The sequence below is a fragment of the Candoia aspera genome, chromosome 2 (genome assembly GCF_035149785.1).
Source record: "Candoia aspera isolate rCanAsp1 chromosome 2, rCanAsp1.hap2, whole genome shotgun sequence".
Taxonomy (NCBI): Eukaryota; Metazoa; Chordata; class Lepidosauria; order Squamata; family Boidae; genus Candoia; species Candoia aspera.
In genome coordinates, this window is record NC_086154.1 from 139,273,981 (window position 1) to 139,297,917 (window position 23,937).

At 46.5% G+C, this 23,937-nt stretch overlaps 1 protein-coding gene across 5 annotated transcripts in view; it reads left to right on the forward strand.

The window, feature by feature from the left end:
- SOAT2 (sterol O-acyltransferase 2) overlaps positions 1 to 23,937 on the forward strand; it is a 33,626-nt gene that overhangs the window by 4,408 nt on the left and 5,281 nt on the right. For 4 of the 5 annotated variants that reach the window (XR_010067236.1, XM_063293864.1, XM_063293863.1 and 1 more), the window contains exons 2-12: positions 3,232 to 3,329; positions 3,816 to 3,871; positions 5,219 to 5,346; positions 6,534 to 6,590; positions 7,924 to 8,031; positions 10,269 to 10,551; positions 11,686 to 11,761; positions 12,600 to 12,681; positions 12,883 to 12,928; positions 13,737 to 13,866; positions 15,839 to 15,936. Coding sequence is in view for 4 of the 5 variants with exons in the window: in XM_063293864.1 (XP_063149934.1) it covers positions 3,239 to 3,329; positions 3,816 to 3,871; positions 5,219 to 5,346; positions 6,534 to 6,590; positions 7,924 to 8,031; positions 10,269 to 10,551; positions 11,686 to 11,761; positions 12,600 to 12,681; positions 12,883 to 12,928; positions 13,737 to 13,866; positions 15,839 to 15,936 (1,155 nt within the window). In the remaining variant the exon portion in view is untranslated. Of the gene's footprint in view, positions 1 to 3,231; positions 3,330 to 3,815; positions 3,872 to 5,218; positions 5,347 to 6,533; positions 6,591 to 7,923; positions 8,032 to 10,268; positions 10,552 to 11,685; positions 11,762 to 12,599; positions 12,682 to 12,882; positions 12,929 to 13,736; positions 13,867 to 15,838; positions 15,937 to 16,984; positions 17,284 to 23,937 lie in introns of those variants that run through there. The other variant, XM_063293865.1, reaches the window with a different exon arrangement.

Consider the following 23,937-nt stretch of genomic DNA (forward strand, 5'->3'; position numbering starts at 1 on the left):
ACCGAGAGTTCTAGTCCTGCCTTAGGCATGAAAGCCGGCTGGGTGACCTTGGGCCAGTCACTCTCCCTCAACCCAACCCACCTCACAGGGTTGTTGTTGTGGGGAAAACAGGAGGAAGAAGAAGGCGTATTAGGTATGTTCCCTGCCTTAAGTTATTTATAGAAATAATAAAGGTGGGATAGAAAATAGATAAATACAAATAAAATAAATAATTGAAAAAAATTCTTATGAACCTCTTTCATATCTGCCCCTATAATTACAGCAACCATATGCCCTTTATTATAAAGGACTGTCCTTTATAATAAAGTGCATATGGTTGCTGTAATTATAGGTGATGTATAAACAATCTCACATATACCTGAAATCCCTACCACTGCAGAAGAAGCAGCTCTTTTTTCTGTCTTTATATTCCACCTTTTCTCCAAATTATTTAAACCAGTGCATAAGAGTCTCCCTCTTTTTTTTTAATCTTCACAATAACCTTGCCAGGTGACTTAAGAAACTATCAACTCTGTCACTGAGAGTTATTTTGGCTAAGATCTCACCAGATCTAGCTCAATATGTTTTTTTCCCATGCTCATTTCGTCTAGCTGAATTGCAGGAGTCAGGAGTAGTTAAAGTCATGGTCAACTCTCTCAGAGACAGTTATTTGCACTAAGAAGGGGAACATGCATGAAGTCTTTGTGACATTTCTAGAGCTGAGTAAAGAAACTCTTCATTTTTTTCCAAACAGTTCTCACTTGATTTGAGATTTTGGAATTAAATGTCAGAATTTTTTGAATGAAGAGAATTTCAGATAAATGCTTGTGAGCACAACGTGGTCCTCCTGCACATATCCATTGGGAGGTGGCCAGAACATGGGTGGGAAGGTACTTTTATTGTCCAGTCATCTCATCAGCTGTCTGCTGCTTCTCATTTTTCTGCTAAATCTCAAGAGACAATGCCATGATGCCTTCCTCTGTTTGGGCTTTTTCAGTAGTGGTCAGATCTAATAGGGAGTCCTATCATTAAGAAAGTCAAAGGAAATGCCCATCCAATTTCTCTGCCTACAGATTTAGTTGAGAATTTCAAAAGGTCATTTTGGCCAACTCTAGTCAAGACATTCATAGTCTTTGCCTGAGGCTGATCTTAGGTTGAAATATGTTATCAGCATAATATTGTTGGTTATCAAGCCTGCCTTTCAGTTGAAATGGAGCCCTTATCTAAAATGATCTACTAAATAGGGCAATTTTAATCTGGATTGCTACAGTTAAATTCAGCATCTTTTTCTTAACAGGATTAAGATGTTTAGCTCTAGGGCATGTTACAATTCCCAAATGATGTGCCAGAGGAAAAATGCTGCAGGTTATGTGCAATAAGTACATGTATTAAATCAGGTATGGGCAAACTTTTTTTCCCCCAATCTTCTCTCCAGATAACCATGCTTTTCATTCTTTAAAACTGAGGGGAAGTCTGAATGGATTTCATGCAGAAGGGTTTAGAAATTTTGCAAAGACTTCATGCAGGTGGCCCAAGGTTGCCCATTAAGTAGCATGGTTTTGCTTAAAAGAATGAAAGAGATGCCTACTGCTGGGATGGGATTTAGTCCAGGTACCAATAAGCAGAGAATTAAAACCATAAGAGAATACTGCGTTTCTGCTTCCTTCTAATCAGGAGAGGTGGACCCACATGGCATTAATGTAATCCATGCTGGGATTGAGCTATATTGATCCTTGATGAAATATGTTGGTTGAATTATTATTAAGGGGAACTACACAGCCAGTCTTAGGGCTGATCCAAGACAAATGGCAATGATTTGTTTGTTTGTTAAAAAAAACCTCTCTCTACAGCACTGGTGAATAGCCAGCATCTTCCATCACAGCTTAGCACAGCCATGCCCAGCACCTGCTGACTGAGGCAGCTACCTTACTTTGCCTGATGATTCAGCTGTTTGGGTACTAGGTCTGTTCCAAATATCATTACTAGAGAACTGTCTGGCTGTTGGAAGTCCTGGCAAATCCAGCATGCCTCATTAACATGTAAATTGAGTTGTCCCACAATGCAACTCTGAGGAAGCTGTTTGTTGCCACTCCCACTTCCTCTTTCTCTCTTCCTTCTTCTCCACCTGAAGCAAGCACATGAATGTGTGCTGCTCTCCTCCATTCTGGGCACCACATGGTGGGCCTGGAATTCCCCTTTCTTCCATGCAGCTCTTGGCAGCTGTAGGGCTGAGAGTATAGGGCAAAACTAAGTATTTAGAAAGGAAAGAAGAACAAAGGAACTTCATTTGTTTCACCAAGATGGATGTAGCAGAAGCAACAATAAAGTCATTAAGATTCTTTTTATGTCTTAACCTAATCTGTCTAAGCGTGTGATTCTTATGCTTGGGAGGGCTGTGTCCTGATAAGCAGGAACCACGCTGAGATGAGGAATAGGTCTCTAGTGTTTTATTACTGCTACAGTAGACAGAAAATCCTACCAAACTGAAGAAGCATGAGAAAACCCAGACAGATAAACTCCAAAAGTCAAGGCGGGTCTGTTCTGTGTCTCTTTGAATGCCAGCTCAAATTCTCCCTACTACGCATGTGTTTTCACCCCTGGATAGGGGCCCCCTCCTGCTCACCATCAGTGCTCATGACAGGCTGAGTGTGTAAGATCAATAATCTGTGTTTCTCTGATGTGCTCATTGAAGCTATTTTTAGATCATTCTTTTTCTGTGCCAGCTTCTCAGCTGTGTTATAAGCTCTGCTCCATTTCAGTGGTTCTAGCAGGCCACTAAACTGGCTTCAGTTATGAGTAACCATCTGGGAAAAAATGCAGTTGAATTACAGTGTTTGACTTCAACCAAGAAAATCCATCCTTGATGCATTCTCTACTCATAGGACCTAGAAAATAAATAGTTTCTTTGCACAGACTCTCAAATGGAATTGTTTTGGTTCTTAGGAGTAAATATTTTGCTAATTTGATTCAGAAAATAAAATGGCATGAGCAATGAGCAATCTTGGAAACCTGGCTCCATTACAACTCTTCTCTGAGGAAGATTCCCCAACGTTGAAAATGAATAATTTGCCAATCAGAGTGGGGAGGTCTGCCCTCTAACTTTGCTACCTCTCGACTGATAAGTTCTATCTTATCATGGCGTTAAGGAACGACAAAGTTCTAACTCCAGAGGTTTTATTCACTCCCCTGGTGAATTAGTTTTCTGACTGGTGGGCTAGACTGTGAAACTAACCTAAGAAACTTTACATTCAGAACCATCATGGACCCAAAGGAAATGGGTACTGGAGGCATGAGGCAAAGAAGCTCTCCAAAGGAGGCCAGAGGAAAGGAGGAACCACAAATACTCAATGGTAAGGAGGCATCTCAGGGGAATGGTTGATATATTTTGTTGCAAGAATGGGGGGAAATCTTTGCTACATATAAATTATCTGGGAATTTTCAGTGAGGTCTTGGAATTGGGCAGTAGTGTGCAGAGATAAGCACTTTTGGAGCATCAGCAAAAAGCCTCATATTACCTTAGTAAAGAGATAAGTAGTATCTTCCAAATGCTTTGGAGCTCAACCACCAGCAGGTCCTGCCATTATGAACCACTGCCAAAAAGACTGCAGAACTTGTAGTGAAAAGAAATGTGGGTAGTGCTAGGGTATATCCTCCCTTACACAGATATTCACAAAGTAATTGTAAATGCCAAGAGTGGGGAACTGAATGATTAAAAAAAAACCCTTTCTGCAATAGGAAGATCTCTGTCTAATCCCAACAATGAGTTCACATCCTTCATTCACCCCATGTCAAATCATGTTCTTGAAAGTGAAGCCATGCTGTTTCTAATTCTCTAGATGGTGAACACCTGGACAGCATCACTGCCCATATCCAGTGGAAGAGACAGCTGGAGGTAATAACAGGTGCTTTAAAAAACAGGAGGACGCTAGACATTGGAGAAGCAAATATTCCACTCTAGATGATGAAATGGTCAGTTCTGTGCCTCAGTGGCCACCTGTTTTCTACCCTTGTCATAGAAGAAGAGGTCCTGGAGGTTGACTAGGCCTTCTGGACAAGGGTGCTTCTGTAACAGATCAGAGAAGGGGAGCAACTGGTTAGTTTAAAGCCAAAGCATCAGGGCAATCTGATAAGTTCAGGGCATAACTCAGTTGAAGGAGAGCTGCTAGTGGTTCTCTCAGGCTTTCAAAGTCTGTAGCCTTCTCCAAGAATAGGACAGGATTTAGGGTGGGTTTAGCAATGGCATAATAGAATTAGGGCTTTCCCTGAAGCTAATGCCTCAGGATGTGTAAAAACTCCCTGGCTTTCTCACCCACTGCCTTGGAGGGAATTCAGGTGACTTTTAGGACAGGGATCTGCAATGCAAGCGGCCAATTTCATGCTGGTCTAATTTTCTGCTGACTCAAGATGGGTGAGGAGCACTTCAGCCCAGCTTTGAGGAAAGCCCTAATTCTATTATGCCATTGCTAAATCTTCCTTCCCCCATAGTCTGGACATTATCGGTAAAAGTGCTAACACCATTGCAGCAAAGCTGTCTCACTCATGAATTGGGGTGTGATAAAGGCAGAAAAAAATGTTGTCTACAATAGGGGAAAGGCCTTGCCTCAGGTATTGGAAGCAGCAGGTATGCTGGACACTGTGGAGTAGGAGATCAGGGTTCACATACAGTTGTAACGGTTGCCTAATCCCACATACTCAGACTCACAAGCCCGGGCTTAAAGATAACTGATTTATTAAAGGAATAGTATGCAAATACAGAGAAAGCTGAGAATGAGCAAAAGCGCGCCAAATACAAACTTAAAAGCCTTGCCGTCAATCCAGTCCCGCCCTCAGCACTCGTCAGCACGCACCCCCTCCCAGGTGCTAGGAACCGTTACACGCGCCTGGGAAAGTAACCTTGAGTAGGATTGCAAACCCAAACATACATTCCGAAGTCCCAAAACAAAGCAGAGCGGCCGAATGGAAAATACCAGCAATGAGCAAGTCGGGAATACACGGAAAAACGGTTTGACATGTGAAACGTTACGATGTTAACAGAACATTGAAACGGGGAACATGACAACAGTAGGGTCATACAATAGATCCTGGACAAAGCCAGCTTAGCCACAAGGACCACAAAAAACTGGGAGATATACAGATAAGCCAAGCCAGCCAACTTGTCCATCGCCTAAATACATTCTAGGAACCTTGTGTATGACAGGCAGGCCAGGGCACCATTAAATTCCCTCTGTTTTGTTGGTAGGTGATGAAGGCGGAGGTACTGGGACAGGTGCACAATCAGCTGAGTGACCTCCTGGACACGGCCTTGGAAGAAGCAGCTCATTCCTTCCCCCAGCATTTGATGGTGGGCCCAGCAAAGAAGCAAAGCAGGTAAAAGAGGTTCTTCACAACTAATTTTAGAGCAGGGGTGGGAAAAATGGAGTCATCCAGAAGTTACTGACCTATAACTCCCGGCAAGTCCTGCTGGTATAGCCAGTAAGAGGGATGCTGGGAGTTGTCATTCCAGATGATCTAGAGCAGGGGTTCCCAACCTTTTTGGCACCAGGGACCGGTTTCGTGGAAGACAATTTTTCCATGGACAGGATGGGGGGATGGTTTTGGGATGATTCAAGCTCTTCCTCTTTTTCCTGACCGTTTATTCTTTTATTGCGGTTTGGAGATAACAGCCAATGGGCTTGCTTCCTCTGACAGGAGGCGGAGCTCAGGCGGTGATGTGAGCAATGGGGAGTGGCTGTAAACACTCAGCTGTAAATTTGCTCGCTCACCCACCTCCTGCCGTGCGGCCTGGTTCTTAACAGGCCGCGGACCGACCCGGGGGTTGGGGACCCCTTATCTAGAGGGATAGAGGACCAAACCTGGATTCTATCATAGAAGATGCCACACAGAATGCATAGCAATGCCTTTGTTTAGCTGGTTCAGAAACCTCTCTACGTGTCTCTTTATCTCTGCAGGCAGCAGATAGTTTTCAGCTAATTCTATGACAGTAATCACCAACAAAAACAAAACTACCATTAACATGCCAACCCTCACTCCAAAGGCTTGGCTAAACAAACAAGTCTTAAGTAATGTTTCCAGAAGGTGGCCAAAGAAAATGTGGACACTCTGGAAAGAGTGTCAAATGCTTTGAGGGGAAAAAAGTAGCAGCCTTCCTCAATAAAAAATGTTGAGAAAAGCAAATGTATTCTGTTCATAAGGATGGTCAGGCTGCATCATCCAAATACATGAAAAGTTATGGTTAGGATTTCAAGTTACTCCTTACTACTTCTGTCCCTGCTACTTGATTGCTAACGCATCCAACTGCTGTAAGCAATTTAAAACAAATAAGGTGGGAAGAGGGAAAGAAAACTCATGCACCAGTTCGTAAAGTTACATAGTAGTTATAGAATGGAAGAAGATGAATGGGAAGAAGGAGCCAAATGAAGCAAGTGATGGCCTGGTTCTGCAGAAGGTGACGTGATGCACCAATCTGCTACTCCCACCCCCTTGCTCAGAAGTGAGAAGGGTTTTGAGAGATACAGTATATTAAACCTTACCTGCTTTGAAATCTTACTTTGTAGAGAAAAAGGTCAACCGCTGCAGAAGAAAGTCTTTGTCCGTCAAGTGCCATTGCTAGAGTAAGTATGCTTGGCCCTGATAGGAACGAGACTTAGAGGGACAGCGGGCAAAGTGGCCCAGTCTGTTATGCCTCAGGTTCCAAAGGTGGCCCTGGGCAAATAACAGATACCCCACTGCTGAAGGAGAGCAAGAAACTTTGGAGGAACTCAAAACAGCCCAATAAGGACTGAGCTTGCTTCATGGCCACACAATGCTGAGACTCTTTTGTGGGGGTGGGGAGAATATAGGAGGAATGGATACCGGGGATGGGAAATGGAACAAAGCATGTTTTTCAAGGACGAGGTTGATGAGCTGGCTAGCCCTACACTACAAAGAGGCTTACCAGCATGTTAGAACACGGCTGTTCGTAGTCTCAGCAGGAGTGGGTTTCCTTGGGCAGATCTTGGTCCTGGACCAAGGGAATACTGACACCCTTACCTTATGCTTGATTTTCTATTTCTATTCAGGTACTTCTGACCAACTTGGCTTCTATAATGAAGTACTGAATAATCCCTTCCTAGAAGGACTTGGCCCAGCTAGATGTCAGCAGCTGGCCAGCACTGGCTGATCTCAGAAAACCAAGCAGGATCTGACCTGATTTGGTACTTAGATAGGAGGCCACCTGAAATCCCGGAGCCACAGAGTGGGGAATCAAAATCATCCAGGAAGAAGGCAAAGGCAAATCACTTCCATATTATTGTCGACAAAACTGCATATCTGTATCATCTGCAGGAGTCAAACTTGACTCAGAGAAGACTTTACCTTGTACCTTAAGAAGTACTTGCCTTCCCGTCTGTTTGAGAGGACATTGTACTCCCAGGATAAGGCTTGCCTGGCTAAACTTTTTAAATGTCACATCTAAGATAAGAGACAGGCAGTCTGGTGCATAGTATAAGATTATAGATCACATACAACTGTAGTCTAGGTGCACTCTAGGTACAGCATCCATTGGCTAAGATTCTGTAAGATCAAACCTCAGGATGAGAGCTCTAAGCTTATTCCTTTGGGAGGCAGGGTGGCTGTAGGATTTTAATAGATTTGCCTATCCTCTTATGTGGAACAAATAATGCCACTTCTCTCCAAAGAAGTCCTGATTTTGCCTCCCTCCCTTTCTCTGTCATATGTCATAAGGTATGGAACATCTTTTTTCCCCAGCCACTTGAATGTTATTTCCTTCGTACAGGTGAAGCTACAAGCTTTTGCTCTCCCATTAATTCAAATTCATTAGGGCCTCCAGAAGACAAGATGAAAATGGGTTCCATTTGGGTTCCAGGTCTTGCCCAATGATCTCCAGCTGCCCATCTCTCCCACCGTCTATTGCTTACTTGCTGGCAACTTGTCTGTCCTTTACAGCACACTGATGGAAGTGGAACATTTCCGTACTATCTACCACGTATTTGTGGCCATACTCTGCATCTGTGCTATCAACAAAATCATTGTGGATTCTGTCAATGAAGGACGGTATGATTCAGAAGGGGGTGGGGTGGAAGGACTGTCTTCTGACGTATGCTAAATTGGGGAGAATATGGGATACGGTGATATTTGTTTTGTGCTAAGGAACATAGTAATAATCATAAGAGCACCTTTGCCTAATCTTTGAACTTAGATTCCATCCAAGGGTTGGCATCCTTGGGCACCTGCCAAGGCCCTGGGCACCTGCAGGGAGCCTTCTGAGAGTTCTCTGGTCCTGCTGCTTCTCCTCCCAGCTGTCACTGTCTGTTCACCTGCCTGCTGCAAAGGAAATGGAATGTGTTCTTCTACTTGTCTTTGCGCTCTTGTTGAGCAGCTGGGGGCATTGGCTGGTACCGCTTGGGACCCTTCTATGCCTGCCTAGCAATTAAGCCTAAGTGAGGATGCCCCTTTTGATGCCACATTTGCCAGGCATCCAAACCCTGCTTTCTATGCTAGTAGTAGCCTGGTTATGCAGTTCTCTTCTTCTCCCCTCCTTCTGACTGAATCTTGTTACCTTCTGGCTTCAGCAAAAGACCTGTCTGCACATTTGTTCATGGCTGAATATAGGTGTTGTGTCACATAGTATGCTTCTGCCATCTGTTGTCATGATTTGCATTTGCATTACATTCCACTCCAGGATTACTTTAAAGAAAATCAGGCTAAATTTACTATTAATACAGTAAGGGAAAAAACAAAGAGAGCAGGAACAGTGAAAGTGGTAAGATGAAGGAAACTAGTCCATTCAGAGAGGATGGAATACCTGGTGTGACTGGCAAAACTCCAAACAACCATGAGATGGCAGCACAGAGATACACAAACATTTCTCTGTACCATCTAGGGCTCAGCTAGATTTTAGCAGTCCAGATTTAGTAGCCCTAGGAAAGGAAAACGTTAGGGCATTTGATCCTGTCTCTATCTGCCTACTAAAAATCTGGTTCTGGCATTATTCCAGCCTCTTACCCATTTCTTGCAATGAGGAGGCTTTATCAAATTCAGTGTGTTTTGCTATCATCCTCTGCTCATTGTTGTTTTTATCAGTGTTTAATATTGTATGCTGCCAAGAGCCAGTTTTTAATTGGGCAGCCTTACAAATCCAATAAGTCATCAAAGGAGGAGAAGGAGAAGGAGAAGGCAACATCCATGGCAGGCAACTCCTGGAAATAATCTGCAGTTCTGTTAAAGCAGCATCATGAAGCAGACCAAAGGAGGAGTCTAACAGCCATAGAAGACAGAGGGCCAAGTTCAGATTCACATCAGTCAGGGAGCTAACTGGGTCACCTTGGGCCACTTGATCTCTCAGCCATCACTGGAAAGTTGTGGGGATAAAATTAGGATGAAACTCCACATGTTTCAACTTGAACTTCCAAAAGGGGAGATATACATGGAATAAACAAATGTCTTGAACAGTAACATGAACTGTAGACCAGCTGAGTAGAAAGCTCAGGAGGCTGTACCAAAAAAGAATTAGACATCATTCTGACAGTACTGTAGTGTTGACTGATGCTCATAGTATGACATGTCAAATACAGTCCTCTGTTCCTGGCCCATTTAAATTGTGCTGGGAAGCTTTTTGTGGGCCAGTATTTTCAGGGGAGCAACGGTTGCGGGTTAAACCGCTGAGCTGCCGATCGGAAGGTCGGCGGTTCGAAACCGTGCGGCGGGGTGAACTCCCGTTGCTAGTCCCAGCTCCTGCTCACCTAGCAGTTCGAAAACATGCAAATGTGAGTAGATCAATAGGTACCGCTTTGGCGGAAAGGTAACGGCGTTCCGTGTCGTCATGCTGGCCACATGACCCAGAAGTGTCTACAGACAACGCCGGCTCTAAGGCTTAGAAACGGAGATGAGCACTGCCCCCTAGAGTCGGACACGACTGGACTTTACGTCAAGGGAAACCTTTACCTTTACCTTTAACAGTTGATATGGGCAAGATTATGAAGCAAAGTGAGTGGGACTGGTCATGATTTTTTTTTTTTGTTGGGGAGGTGGATGTTCCTTCATTCTAACTGAGTCGTGCTTATTTTGAAGATATCTTTAGAGCTTCCATGAGTTTACCTCCTCAAAATAGCAGGGCCCATCACCATCACTTTTCAGCAATTGTGCCATTGAAAATTGGTGATGCACCAGAGGAAGCTCAAAGGGGTTGCAGTAAAGGGGAATGGGTAACTTAGGGTGCCCACTTTAATTTAAAACATCCTGAACTTTTTTGCTGCAACCTCAGAGCTCCTTTTTTTCTTTGTCTTCCACAGCCTTGCCTTGGATTTCCAGCTCCTTATCTTCTCTTTTGGACAGCTGCCCATGACAGTCTTTGCCTGGTTCTGCATGTTCCTCTACACTTTATTTGTGCCCTACCAGGCCCTGCAAATATGGTCCGGCTCGCTGAAGACGGCCAGGTTCCCCAACCTCTCCACAGTCACCTTGGTGGTGCTGGTGGTGCTCTGCCACACTGCAGTGCTCGGCTTCTTCCCTGTCTATGTTGCTACCCACTGTAATCTGGGAGCTGCCTCCCGCTGCATTGTCATCTCCGAGCAGGTACGGCAGCAGGGCAGCACGAAGGAAGGGGTTACGGGGGAAGGGGGTTCCTAAGCAGCAATGAGGGATTGCTAAGGGGAGGCTGGACTTGTGGAGTAATTCTGGTTGCCACAGAGCACCTCAGTGCGCAAAGTGTAGAATTGGATAGCAGCAAATGCTACAAAAGCCCCCAGCAGCACACAGGCCGTACATCTGCCGTTGTACAGAGAAGACGTGGCAACCTCACTCCCAGTTTAAGGTAGCTTTCTCCTATCTGGTGCTTTCCAGATGGTCTGGACTGAAAATCCCATAACCCCCCACCAGGAGGGGCATTAAGGATGGCCAGGTTAAAGACATATGCTTCATTCTACATTGCCCTGCACATGGTATACATTCCTTTTATCTTATGGCAGAAGGTGGGCTTCTTAGCAGCCATCCGGTGGGTGTATGGATAAATACCTACCATAGCAATTGCCATGGCCTCAAATATGTGTCCTTGTGGAAAGAGGCTATTGTTGGTAGCTGGGAGACAAGCAGATTTCATCCAAGCAAGATGTTGAGCTGACAAGTCAGCAGGCAGTACAGTTGACAGATAGCCAAGTGAGTAAGCAGGGGCCACTTTTGGCTGAAGAGCTTAGCCGGCCAGAGTCTGCAGCACCATAGGATCCAATGGGACGTTAGAGGCCCCTTGGGTCACCCCAATCCTGCTGAGCTGATGGGTGCGATTCCATTCTCTGAATGTCCACAGCAGCCTTTCTCAACCTTCTGACCCTGGAGAAACCCTTGAAATATTCGGGGACCCCCTGCACATTCAGGCTCAAAGATAGGCCACAAGTTACAAAATTATTATGTTCGTTTCCTGGGTAGGCCTGTATAAATGCATTAACAGTGTTCTTAAACTAAAAATATAGAATGAAACTTATCTCTTCACTGTGAAGTTGCCTGAATTTGAAATAATTTTTTAAATAAATCATGACCTCCCAGGGAACCCCTAGTAGCCTCTCACGGGACCCTGATTGAGAAACCCCAGTCCACAGGGATGATACTGAAGGCCAGGTAGGTGGCAGAGCAGAATACTCAAGTCCTCTGCAAGGATACCTAACAACATGACTCAACTTTATGCTGTTTCACGGCTCATTTCCCCCTTCTGCATAGGTCCGGTTCCTGATGAAAACCTACTCATTTCTGCGAGAATCCATGCCTCCTCTTCTCCATGCCAGGGTCCAAGATGGTGAGTTTGACTTGGAGGCCCTCAGTGATGATTAAGACGGCTACAAGACTCACCCACAGTCCCTAAACTGAGTCGCAGCATCTTAGCTGCAGCACAAGATGGTCATCCAAGCATTGGCCTCCACATGCTAATTGCTATCACAGCCTTTCTCTTTCTCAAAGATTGCTGAGGTGCTATTGGACTACAATTTCCATTATCCCAGGCAATATTGTCAGTGATTGGGTATGGTAGATGTTGTAAGTAGATTGTAAGTACAGCAAAATACTAAGAAAAGTTATACTGATGCAAAGCAAAGGGAACTTCTTGCCTGGGTCAAGTATATCTCTCCACATCACTCACCAAATCACAATCTCCCCTACCTCCCAGACTTCCTTTTGAATGAAGAGCTGCAGAGCCCCATCCCCGAGCATGTGAGAATTATTATTTATCTATTTATTTGAATTATCTGTCCTATCAGCATGCAAAGCAGCTCACAAAATTAAAAAAAAAATCTGACATACAGTGTAAGCATTCAGTGATAGCACTTTCTTACACATATCCTTGTGAACACATGCAGTAGTTGCTTTTGTGTACCAATGGAGACAGTTTTTCAGAAGGCTGAATTCTGCATCCGGTATCACACCTTAACTATAGTGGGCTTTTTGCAGCTGCTTTTCGTACACAGGAAGTATCATGGTGTACACATAAAGCTCTGCATTCTTCCTGCTGAAATGGGAAGCCGAGAGGCATCATGTGTGCTCCAGGGCATCCATTTCTTCAGGTACAACACAAACTGTTGCCTCTCTACCTGTCTCTCTGTACCGTCAACTATTCCTCTGTTTCTTTCCCTCCACTCCAGGGAAGATGCGCCCGCCTGAATTCTCAGCCTACCTGTATTTTCTCTTCTGCCCTTGTCTGCTATACAGAGAGAGCTATCCAAGGTAAGTCCTCGCACATCCCACATCTTTATGGGCTTCCTGGGTTGTCAGCTCTCGCAGAAAAAAAGTGGGCAAAACAGGCTGCAGGATCTGTAGCCCATGCCCTCCTTTTTCCTGAGCAATGGTGTAACCCTTGTGTTTCCCAGGGAAAAGGAACTGCACTCTTACCATATCTCAACCCAATCCCTACTCTTTTCCTCATAGGGACCCATACATCCGCTGGAGTTACGTCATCCAAAATTTGGCTAAGGTGAGAGAGACACATTAAGTGTCCATTGGCTGATTGGTTTTATCTGGCCTCTCTATGGATGAGAAGTGTGCTTGGGGAATATTGGATTTTCCCATAAGTCTTAGCTGGACTGGGAACCCAAGATGTCTTAGCTGGCCAAGGTAACAATAATTACTTATTTATTACCTAACAATTTATTTATTTATTTGTTTGTTTATGATTTAGATTTATTGATTTTAATTTATTAATTTATTATTATTGATTATTATTAATGTATTATCAATTATAAATTTATGTATTTATTTATTTAACAATTAATAGCAATAATTTGTTAAGAAGCCCTGAGTGGCTAAAGGCCGCCATTTAAATTTCCCAGAGTTCTCTAGCCATGAGTGAGTGAGTGAGTGAGTGAGTGAATTATAATGTTTCTCCTGAGTCAACTTTGACGCAAAAGGGACCATTATCCCTCAGAGAATACAATGTACATATTTTAAACTATCTCCAACAGAAAAGTTAAGAACAAAAGGAAAAAGGAAAAAATGGTTTGAAAGAGAGCAGAGCTGGTAGAATTTAGAACCACTCAGAAAGTGGTGACAGATAACTAAAACTAAACAAAAGAGGGGCTGGTGTTGGGCACTGTAGGAGAAGACAGCAGCTCCATCCAGCTTCTGAGATCCTAGACCAGAAGAAAGTTGCTTTTAGTCAGAGCTGAGGACTGGCAACTGTCATGCCTTGCCAGAGCATCGAGATGCCAGCAGATGCCCAAGAAACTGGCCACACCCCCAAGCCTAACTTCACTAAGGTAGAGTTTTCTCTCTCTCTCCTACAGTTCCTGGCGTGTATCTTTTATATGAATTTCATCCTAGAATATTTCACCATCCCTCTGTTCAACAACATGCATAAGCAGCCCTTCCACATCAATAGCCTGGTGCTCTCTATCCTCCACACAACAGTACCTGGTATGTGGAAGAGGCAATGGTTTCATCGGAGAAATGGGACTGAGCAGTAATGCTATGGGACTGGGACTTTGGGGCAGAGGTCCAGGGCCTCATTCAGTGGAAGAAATGGGAGCCGCAAAGGAAGCCAGGCTGGTTTATCACATCAGAGAAAGTGAAGTGAGACGTACTAGCAGCTAAAGAGTGACCCCTTCCCATAGCCCAAGGTATACGTGGTTTGTACTGTCTGTAAATGATGAGGCAGGTCTGGCAAGCTGCTTTTTTTATTCATGATGAAAATATGTGAAATGGACCAGAAGTCAGGCAATCAAGTCTTTATAAATTCATTGCTGGATGATCCTATTTCCTGTAAAAGCACTTTAGCAACCTCTCACTTATTCCTCTCTTCAGCTTCTGCTTCAGTTATCCTCCACGTGCTGTGTTCCCTGTCCCTTTCCACTGTCCCATTCACAACTCCCAAAGTCCACCATCTTCATCATCTTGCCTTGCAATAATGGGTATGCAAAAATCCTGTAGATGTGGGGAAAAGCTGGAGAATGTGGTGCTGCTCATAAAATTCTACTTGCCAAAAATATTATCTTAATTTACTTCTGAAAAGCAGTTTTCTAGTCCTGGTTGTAAAGATAAGTTTGCAAGGCAGTTGGCAATGGGCTGTTGAAACCACAGGAGTCAGCTTAGCTGCTGCTAAATCACAGGGCCAATTGTCAGATCATACAGCTTAAGAATTCTGTACAGGACTTTCTCCTTCGGCAAGATGAGAAGAATGCATAATGCAAAGTGGTTGGGGAAATGACAGAATATAATTCTGCATTTTCATAATATATCTTAATTATTGTGCAATTCATATATTCTGGTCACATGTGAGTGTGTGTGGGGGTAATTATAAAAATATAATTTTAGCAGTCTGTCTGCAATCTACACCTTTTGGTAATTTGACTGTAGCCTCTTCTCTGCCTCTGAAAAAGGTTGACTTGTATTTAAGGAGTCCTCCTTCCTTGTATAAAGGTGAAGACATTTTCCCTCAGTCCACAGCTAAAACCACTCATAGATGTATTACATTGGGATCAGTCCAGAATGACTTGACCCGACCACTGCCTTCAGATCAAACTACACCAGCTGCCTGGCTCCGGATACTCTGCAGGCATGTTGGGAACGAGAGCCAGTTGGGTGTAGTGGTCCAGGTCCTGGCCTAGAAACCAGGAGACAGTGAGTTCTAGGTCTGCCTGAGGCATGAATGGTGGCTGGGGGACTTTGGGCCAGTCACTCTCTCTCAGCCCAACCTACCTTACAGGGTTGTTGTTGTGGGGAAAATAGGAGGCAGGAATATTAGGTATATTCGCTGCCTTGAGTTATATATAAAAAGGTGGGATAAAAATATAATAATAATAATATAATAATAATAATAATAATGGTAGCCTCACACATCTGGAAGACATCATTTTACAGGTGTCTGAATCTTAGACAATCTAGGCTACAACCTTAATTAAAAATAGGTACATAACAAAAAAAGTGATCACCTCAAGTTACACAGTACCATGGTAGTTCTATGACATAGATAGTCCTCATTTAGCAACCACAATTGGGACTGGCAAATTGGTCATTAAACAAAGTCACTAAATGAACCATGACATATGGTGATCTTACTTCAATTTTCCTTTGCTTTACAGACCTGCAAAGGTCATAAATGCAAGGATTGGTTGCAAAGTTACTTTTTCATCACTGTTGTAACTGTGAATGGTCACTAAACAAGGCAGTTGCTAAATGAGGACTACCTGTATTCCAACAGGAGAGTAAAAATCATACAGGCAAGGCCATTCTGCTCTTCTTCTACTAGAATACTAACCTAAGAGGCAAGGGTTAAATAAGTTTCATGTGCAGTTGTCAGTCTTAAATCTGTAACAGTAATTTATTTTTAATTTCTCTTCTCTCCCCAAAGTGGGAAGGACTGATGTTTTTCTTCACTTCTCTCATTCAGGGATAGTTCTTCTGCTCCTGGGCTTCTATTTATTCATGCAGTGCTGGTCAAACTGCTTTGCTGAGATGCTACGCTTTGCAGACCGTGGTTTCTACAAGGTGATGACAGGAGTGGGGGGGCGGGGTGCAAGGAAGACATAGGGTGAGGGTTGGATTTCATTCCACATGATATCCCTGAAAAGTCCATTGGCAACTCCATGAAGGATAGCTTGAAAAACTTTGCAAAGAGCTCTGAGCCTTTATGCTTCTAAAACTAAACCAAATTTCAACACGCTAAAGCAGTTCTACCGAAGAAGCCGACATTAAGTCCCTATGTATCCCACTACTTGTAATCAAGTAATAATTACAGATAGTCTTCATCTAGCAACCGTTTGCAGTTACAATGATGATGAAGTAACTTTACGACCAATCCTTGCATTTACGACCTTTGCAGGTCTGTAAAGCAAAGGAAAGCTGTAGAAAGATTGTAAGCATGTTTTATCCATGCTTACGGTTTTAATGGGTTTGTAAAATGTTTTAAGTCTTGGTTTTATTTTACACCACCTAGGTGAGATGGGTGGCCATATAAATTTGACAAATAAATAAATAAATAGGACAGTCAGTTTCACTTAGTGACCTCTTTGCTAAATGTCCAAGTTGTCGGTCTCAATTGTGGTCACTAAACAAGGACTGCCTGTAGAAACAGGTATGTTTCGGTACTAATTATAAGAGAGATCAACAACATGTTCCAAAGGACATTGCAAGATCCCACATGGTAGTCCATTCGTATTCTCCCAATGGCTGAAATCTTGCTAGTTCACAAAAACATTACGTCATGTTCCCCGTTGCAAGGCATATGTGCATCACAACGGGAAACATGCACATTAGGTAAGAGGAAGGGATAAGCATAATCCCTAAATCACTCATACATCCCACAAGCACCCATATCCAAAAGGGAATCCCAAACACAATGGATAAGCCCCACAGACCAGACCTAGCACCCATCAAGAGATAGAGGAAACGCCTCCCCATTCCCCTAGGGGATGCATCCACACCTCCCTCAGGTACACACGTATGCAGAGGAATGTCCAACGTAATGGGAGCGCCCATCAGACTGGACTTAACGCCCATCGAAGGGTCCGGGAAAAACCCCTTCCCATTTCCCCAGGGGACGCACCGGGTCCGGACAAAGACAGGGAGACAAAGGAGATCCCAGAATCACCCATCAACTGACACAGCGCCGTCCCAAGCACCCATCAGGTCCTGGCTCGAGGGCGAAGAAGCACAAAGTCCGCCAACAAAGTATAAACAGGGCAACCTGTCAACGCATAAGGATTCCCGTCTTTTTCTTTGCACGTACTCCGCTCAAATAAACCCAGAAATCCTTAGATCCTCTAAGTGAGTCTGCATCTTAATTAAAGTGTGACTGCCCTGACATAAAGACGGGAATCATACAAAATTTTTCCTTGCTAGCACCTTTCCAGAATTTTTTTTTTCTGTGAGGGAACAACGCAGCGATGAGACGACACCAGGTGCAACACAGCCGCGACCCAGGAACCAGTGACAGCATCCTCAACCTTTCGGAAGGAGCCAGCGGATGCCCGGCGGGAGAAGAACCAAGCCGCAACGTTACCTGGGGGACCACCGGTGAGTCGCCAGCGGGATGGGTCACCCTCGACGCGACGGGGGAATCCCTGCCCGTGAGGGTCGGAGCGGCGGGGGAGAAATGGCACACACCCACAGCGAGCGGGAGAAGTCGCCGGCGTAGCGAGCAAGCTGCGGAAAGCGCCCCGGAGAACGCATGCTGTGGAGCCACGGAAGCGCGCCTGGACAGGATTGAGCGGCTACTCGTGGAACTAGCGCTGGAACGCGGAGACCGCGAACGGGGTGAGTGCAAACGGAGCGGCAGGAACTCGTCCCCAACCCCGCTTGACCCCGAAACCTGGTGGCTACAATGGCAAGACGCAGCATGGGAGGAGAATGCCAACCACGCTGGAGCGCACCAGGCAGGGTTGCCTGGGAGAGGGTTTTTCCCCCACCCCCCCTTTCCCGCAGGACGCCGCTGGGGAGAGGCTGGAGATGAGCGGATACAGAGCCGACGCCACCTGGAGCCTCGTTGAGGGATTCCACACATCGGGACTACAGCCTCATACAGGAGAGGGGAAGAACCATGCGCCCGGAGGTACCCTGGAGCCCACCCATAAGAGACCTCGCGGCGAGATTCAATGGCGACCCAGCCACACTGTCATTCTTCCTGATCAACGCGAAGAACTACATGGCTGAATATGGACCCTGCTTCCGGACGGAACAGGGAAAAATCAACGCCATCGCAAATAAACTCAGAGGGAGGGCGGCTGACTGGTACGTCCACCTATGCCAGGCAGACACCCCAGAGCTCACACACGTGGACGACTTCCTCAGTGCTCTGGACTCCCACTTCCGAGACCCCCTCGAGACCGAAACGGCAAAGAGAGCACTACGTGAACTCAGGCAAGGACAACGCTCCGTGGCTGACTACGCCAGCGAGTTCCAAGCACTTGCGGGCAAAGTACGGAACTGGTCACAATCTACACTCACGGAAAAGTTCAAGGAGGGGCTGAACTTGACCATCCTGAAATGAGCGCTAAACCGGGATGACCCCTCCACCCTCTGCGAATGGATTTGGCTCACGGGGAAGGCAGAAAATGCTCAGGAAACCTTTCAGCATGTCCAGAGGTCCCTACAGGCCGCAGCAACAGCAAGGGGACCCCGATCCAGTGGCATCCCAGCGACACCGGCATCTCGACCCAGGGGGGAGGAACGAGAGTGGAGGTTTGCCCAGGGGCAGTGCTTCAAGTGTGGAGAGGCAAACCACAAAGCAGCAATGTGCCCGAAAGTAAAGGCAAGAGACAGCCTGGGAAAGGTTACAAACAAACCTACCCAAATACCAAAGAAAAAACCAACTGCAAAAGGGGAAACTTTGACAAGGGAATTCCCTGACATCACTACTGACGAAGAAAGTGGAAGCGAAGAACCGGCGGGAAATGCAAGCCACCTGCCTTAAAGAGCGCCAAAAGACAGGTGGAGAACAACAAAGGGCGCGATGACTTTGGGGTGAGTGAGAACTGTCCTACCCTATATGTGAGGGTCACCCTGTCCCATGGGGGGAAAACAGAGAAGGTGTGGACACTGATAGACTCGGGTTGCTCGAAATGCCTCATGCACCCAGACCTGGTGGCCACGCTTAACCTCTGCTGCTATCCACCTCAGCACCATTTGGTGTTCACGCAGTTGGATGGAACAGCAGCGGGAGGGGGCCCGGTCACCCAACACACAGAGAAAGTTGTAGTGAGGCTCAGCGACCACAAAGAAAGCCTCCCTTTCATCATGGCACCGGTGGGAAAACCTCTACTCATATTAGGAATCCCGTGGCTGGTGCATCACAACCCCCAAATAAATTGGACAACAAGAGAGATCACCTTTTCGGACAGGGGGTACAAAGCACCCACAGGGGACCGGATTCCCCGCACTGCAATAGGGAGGGCGACCACGACATTAATGCACTGGGAGGCAGCAACCCCGAAAGGCCTGCCAGCCAGATATGCAAACTTTGCAGACGTCTTCAGTGAAAAGGAGGCTGACAAACTCCCCCCCCCCCCATAGAAAAACGGACTGCACCATCGACCTGATCCCGGGGGCAACTTTACCAAAGCCAAAAATCTATGCCATGACCCAAAGGGAGTTGGCGGCACTCAGGGACTTTATCGACAAGAATTTGGAGCGGGGGTTTATTGAACCGGCTAACTCACCAGTCGGAGCCCCAGTGCTCTTTAGGGAAAAGAAGGACGGGTCCCTCCGACTCTGCACAGATTACCGTGGGCTCAAGGCCGTGTCCGTATCAAATAAATATCCCCTACCCATAATAAAAGACATCCTAGCCCACCTCGCAAAGGGTAAAATCTTCACTAAATTAGACCTCAGGGAAGCCTACTTCCGGATTCGAATAAAGGAGGGGGACGAATGGAAGACGGCCTTCAATTGCCCGCTGGGGTCGTTCCAATACCGGGTACTGCCTTTTGGGTTGGCTGGGGCACCGGGAGTGTTCATGCAGCTAATCAACGAGGTCTTGCACGACCATTTGTTTAAGGGGGTGCTCGTTTACCTCGATGATGTTTTGATCTATTCTGAGAACGAAGCCGAGCATGAGCGCCTTGTAAAATCAGTGCTCACAAAGCTCTGCAAGGCAGAGCTATACGCCAAGCTCTCCAAGTGTGAGTTCCACAAGGAACAAATCGATTACCTGGGCTATCGGATCTCGGCAAGGGGGATAGAAATGGACCCCAGCAAGGTCCAGGCCATACTAGCGTGGGAACACCCACGCACAAGGAGACAACTTCAAAGTTTCCTGGGGTTCACGAATTTCTACAGGGGTTTCATCCAGGGGCTAGCAGAAATTGTGCTGCCCCTGACTAACCTCCTCCAGACAAAGGGCCTAGGAGACACCCGAAAATCTTGAAACCCGGGGGCGCTACTAAACTGGACAGCTGATTGTCAAATGGCTTTCAAGCACCTAAAAAGCCTCTTCACGGCAGAGCCAGCGTTACAGCATCCCGACCCTACCAGACCTTTCGTTGTGCAAGTGGACGCCTCAGATTTCTCTATAGGAGCGCTCCTTCTTCAGCACGATTTTGACAATCAGCTGAAGCCCTGCGCGTACCTCTCCCGCAAGTTTTCTGAAATGGAACGGAGATGGCACGTGTGGGAGAAGGAGGCGTTCGCAGTCAAGGCAGCCCTGGAAACATGGAGGCACCTCTTAGAAGGGGCCCCCTGCCCCTTCGAGGTTTAGACTGACCACAAGAACCTGGAGGCTTTCAGCACCCCGAAACGCCTCAGCCCAAAGCAAGTACACTGGGCGCAATTTTTCAGCAGGTTCAATTTCAAACTAAAGTTCATCCCAGGGAGAAAAAACTTCCTGGCGGATGCCCTCTCCTGATGGCCTCAAGATGCGGGCCAGGCACAGGACATTGTGGGGATGGTGTGGACAGACACACAGCTGGGCTGTCCTGCTGTCACACGCAGCCAGACCAAAACCCAACGCACCTCAGCACAACCACCAGCGGCGAACGGAGGGAAATGCAGGTCAGTTTCACAGGACTGGCAACAAAGACTCGCGCAAGCCCTCGAAAAAGATACATGGTTGCAAAACAACCAACACCATGTGTCTATTACGAATGGGCTTGCCTGGAAACAAAAAACCCTATACGTACCCGAATCAGTGAGAGCGGAGGTTTTAAAACGCTCCCATGATGATAAAATGGCTGGACATTTTGGGTTTGTTAAAACCCTACACTTAGTTAGGAGGCAATTCTGGTGGCCCACACTAAGAAAAGACGTCAAGGAATACGTCACGGCCTGCCCCACATGTGCAAGGTCAAAACGGAAGGTGGGGAAACCCCAAGGACTGCTGCAGAAAGTGGCGAGCCCCTCATGTCCCTGGGAGGAGATTTCCATGGACTTTATAGTCGACCTGCCACCCAGCCAAAGAAAAACCGTCATCTGGGTGGTAAAAGACTATTTTTCCAAACAGGCATATTTCATACCCTGCGCATCCATCCCCTCTGCGCAACAGCTGGCACGCCTGTTCCTCACCCACATCTACAAAATCCACGGCGCCCCCTACCGGTTGGTGACAGATAGGGGCACACAATTCACCTCCAGGTTCTGGAGGGAATTTCTAAACCTCATTGGCACCAAGCAAGCACTCTCAACAGCTTGGCACCTCCACACAGACGGCTCTACGGAGATCCTCAACTCCACCCTGGAGCAGTTCCTGCGGGCATTCATTAACTACCAACAGGACAATTGGGTGGACCTGCTCCCCTTTGCAGAGGTGGCCTACAACAACGCGGTACACCAAAGCACAGGTCACACTCCATTCAAGGTAGCTTATGGCAGAGACTTTGTACCAATCCCGGAACTGCCTCAACCAGACACCTCACCCTGTTCCCCAGATGACTGGGCAGCGCAACTGGGCACAGTTTGGCCCATCATCCAGCTGGCCCTGGCTGATGCACAAGCAACATACAAGAGGTTTGTGGACAATCACAGGGCGGCGCAACCGAACTACAAAGTGGGAGATAGGGTCTACCTCTCCACTAAGTTCATCAAATCCCCACAGCCCTCCAAGAAACTGGCACCCAAATTTATTGGACCATTCCCCATCACAGAAATCATCAACCCAGTCACCTTCAAACTGGACTTACCCCACAATCTAAGGTGTATACACCCTGTTTTCCACTGTGCCCTCCTGAAACCAGCCACCCCTTCAAAATGGCACACAGAAACCCCCCCCCGCCCCCACCCATTATGATAGATGGGCAACAACATTTTGAAATCCAAGAAATACTTGACTCCAGGAGGCAAAGGGGCACACTACAATACCTTGTCAAATGGAGGCATTTCCCACACCCGGAGTGGGTCCAAGCTCAACATGTCTCAGCTAAACGGTTGATGAGGGACTTTCATGAAGCATACCCATCCAAACCAGCACCCTAAGCTTTTCTTTGGGGGGCAGCATGTCATGTTCCCCATTGCAAGGCATATGTGCATCACAACAGGAAACATGCACATTAGGTAAGAGGAAGGGATAAGCATAATCCCTAAATCACTCATACATCCCACAAGCACCCATATCCAAAAGGGAATCCCAAACACAATGGATAAGCCCCACAGACCGGACCTAGCACCCATCAAGAGATAGAGGAAACGCCTCCCCATTCCCCTAGGGGATGCATCCACACCTCCCTCAGGTACACACGTATGCAGAGGAATGTCCAACATAATGGGAGCGCCCATCAGACTGGACTTAACGCCCATCGAAGGGTCCGGGAAAAACCCCTTCCCATTTCCCCAGGGGACGCACCGGGTCCGGACAAAGACAGGGAGACAAAGGAGATCCCAGAATCACCCATCAACTGACACAGCGCCATCCCAAGCACCCATCAGGTCCTGGCTCGAGGGCGAAGAAGCACAACGTCCGCCAACAAAGTATAAACAGGGCAACCTGTCAACGCATAAGGATTCCCGTCTTTTTCTTTGCACGTACTCCGCTCAAATAAACCCAAAAATCCTTAGATCCTCTAAGTAAGTCTGTGTCTTATTTAAAGCGTGACTGCCCTGACACATTAGATGTTTAAATACCATTAGATTTTTGGAAATTTTGCATAAGATCCCATGTAACAATACTGAAATCTCAAGAGAAGCCAGTATTCTCATATTACATCTTACAAAATTTCAGCAGCCTAACAACATTTTATGCAAAATGGTTAATCTTCTAAGATTTCAGATTTTTAAAATGCTTTATTTTCATTGGAGGACAATCAGGACTGTCTCTTGAGGCTATAACTGTGGTGCCCACTCATACCTCATTGTGAATCCCTGAATTACAGCTAGTCCTCAACCTACGACCATTCAGCGACCCTTCAAAGTTATGTCAGCACTGACCAGTACTAAGATTTCTGGCAGTCCCAGCACCCCCATGGTCACGTGATTGCAATGTGGGCAATTGGCAACCAGTTCACATTTATGACTGGTTGCAGCACGCCACAAACACATGATTGCCATTTGCAGCCTTCCCTGCCAGCTTCCCCAGAAAGTCAATGGGGAAGCCAGCAGGGAAAGTCACAAGCCTTCCCCACCCATGCCCCCAGTCCCTCTGCACAGGGATATCCCTGAAAAGCCCCAGCCCCAGCCCCAGCCCCACTGCACTCATGCTGCGCTGACTGCTAGTGCACCCCCACGCACCCCCGCTGACTGCGCCTCTCATGCACCCCCTTGCACCCTTCCCAACCTGTGCCGTGCCTCTCGCCCATCCCCTTGCACCCTCACACCCTCACACCCCCTCTGACCCATGTCTCTCACACACTCCTTTGCACCCTTGCACACCCTCCCCAACCTGCACTGCACCTCTCGCACCCCCTCACACCCTCCCCAACCCTGACCCATATAGCAGCACACCCCTCACTCCCTTCCCCACCTGGCAGCAGCCACTTGCCTGCCTGCTGGCCTGAGACTTGCGACTTTCTGCTGGCTTCCCTACTGACTTTGGTTGTGGGAAGCTGGCAGGAAGTCTCCTCACCTAAT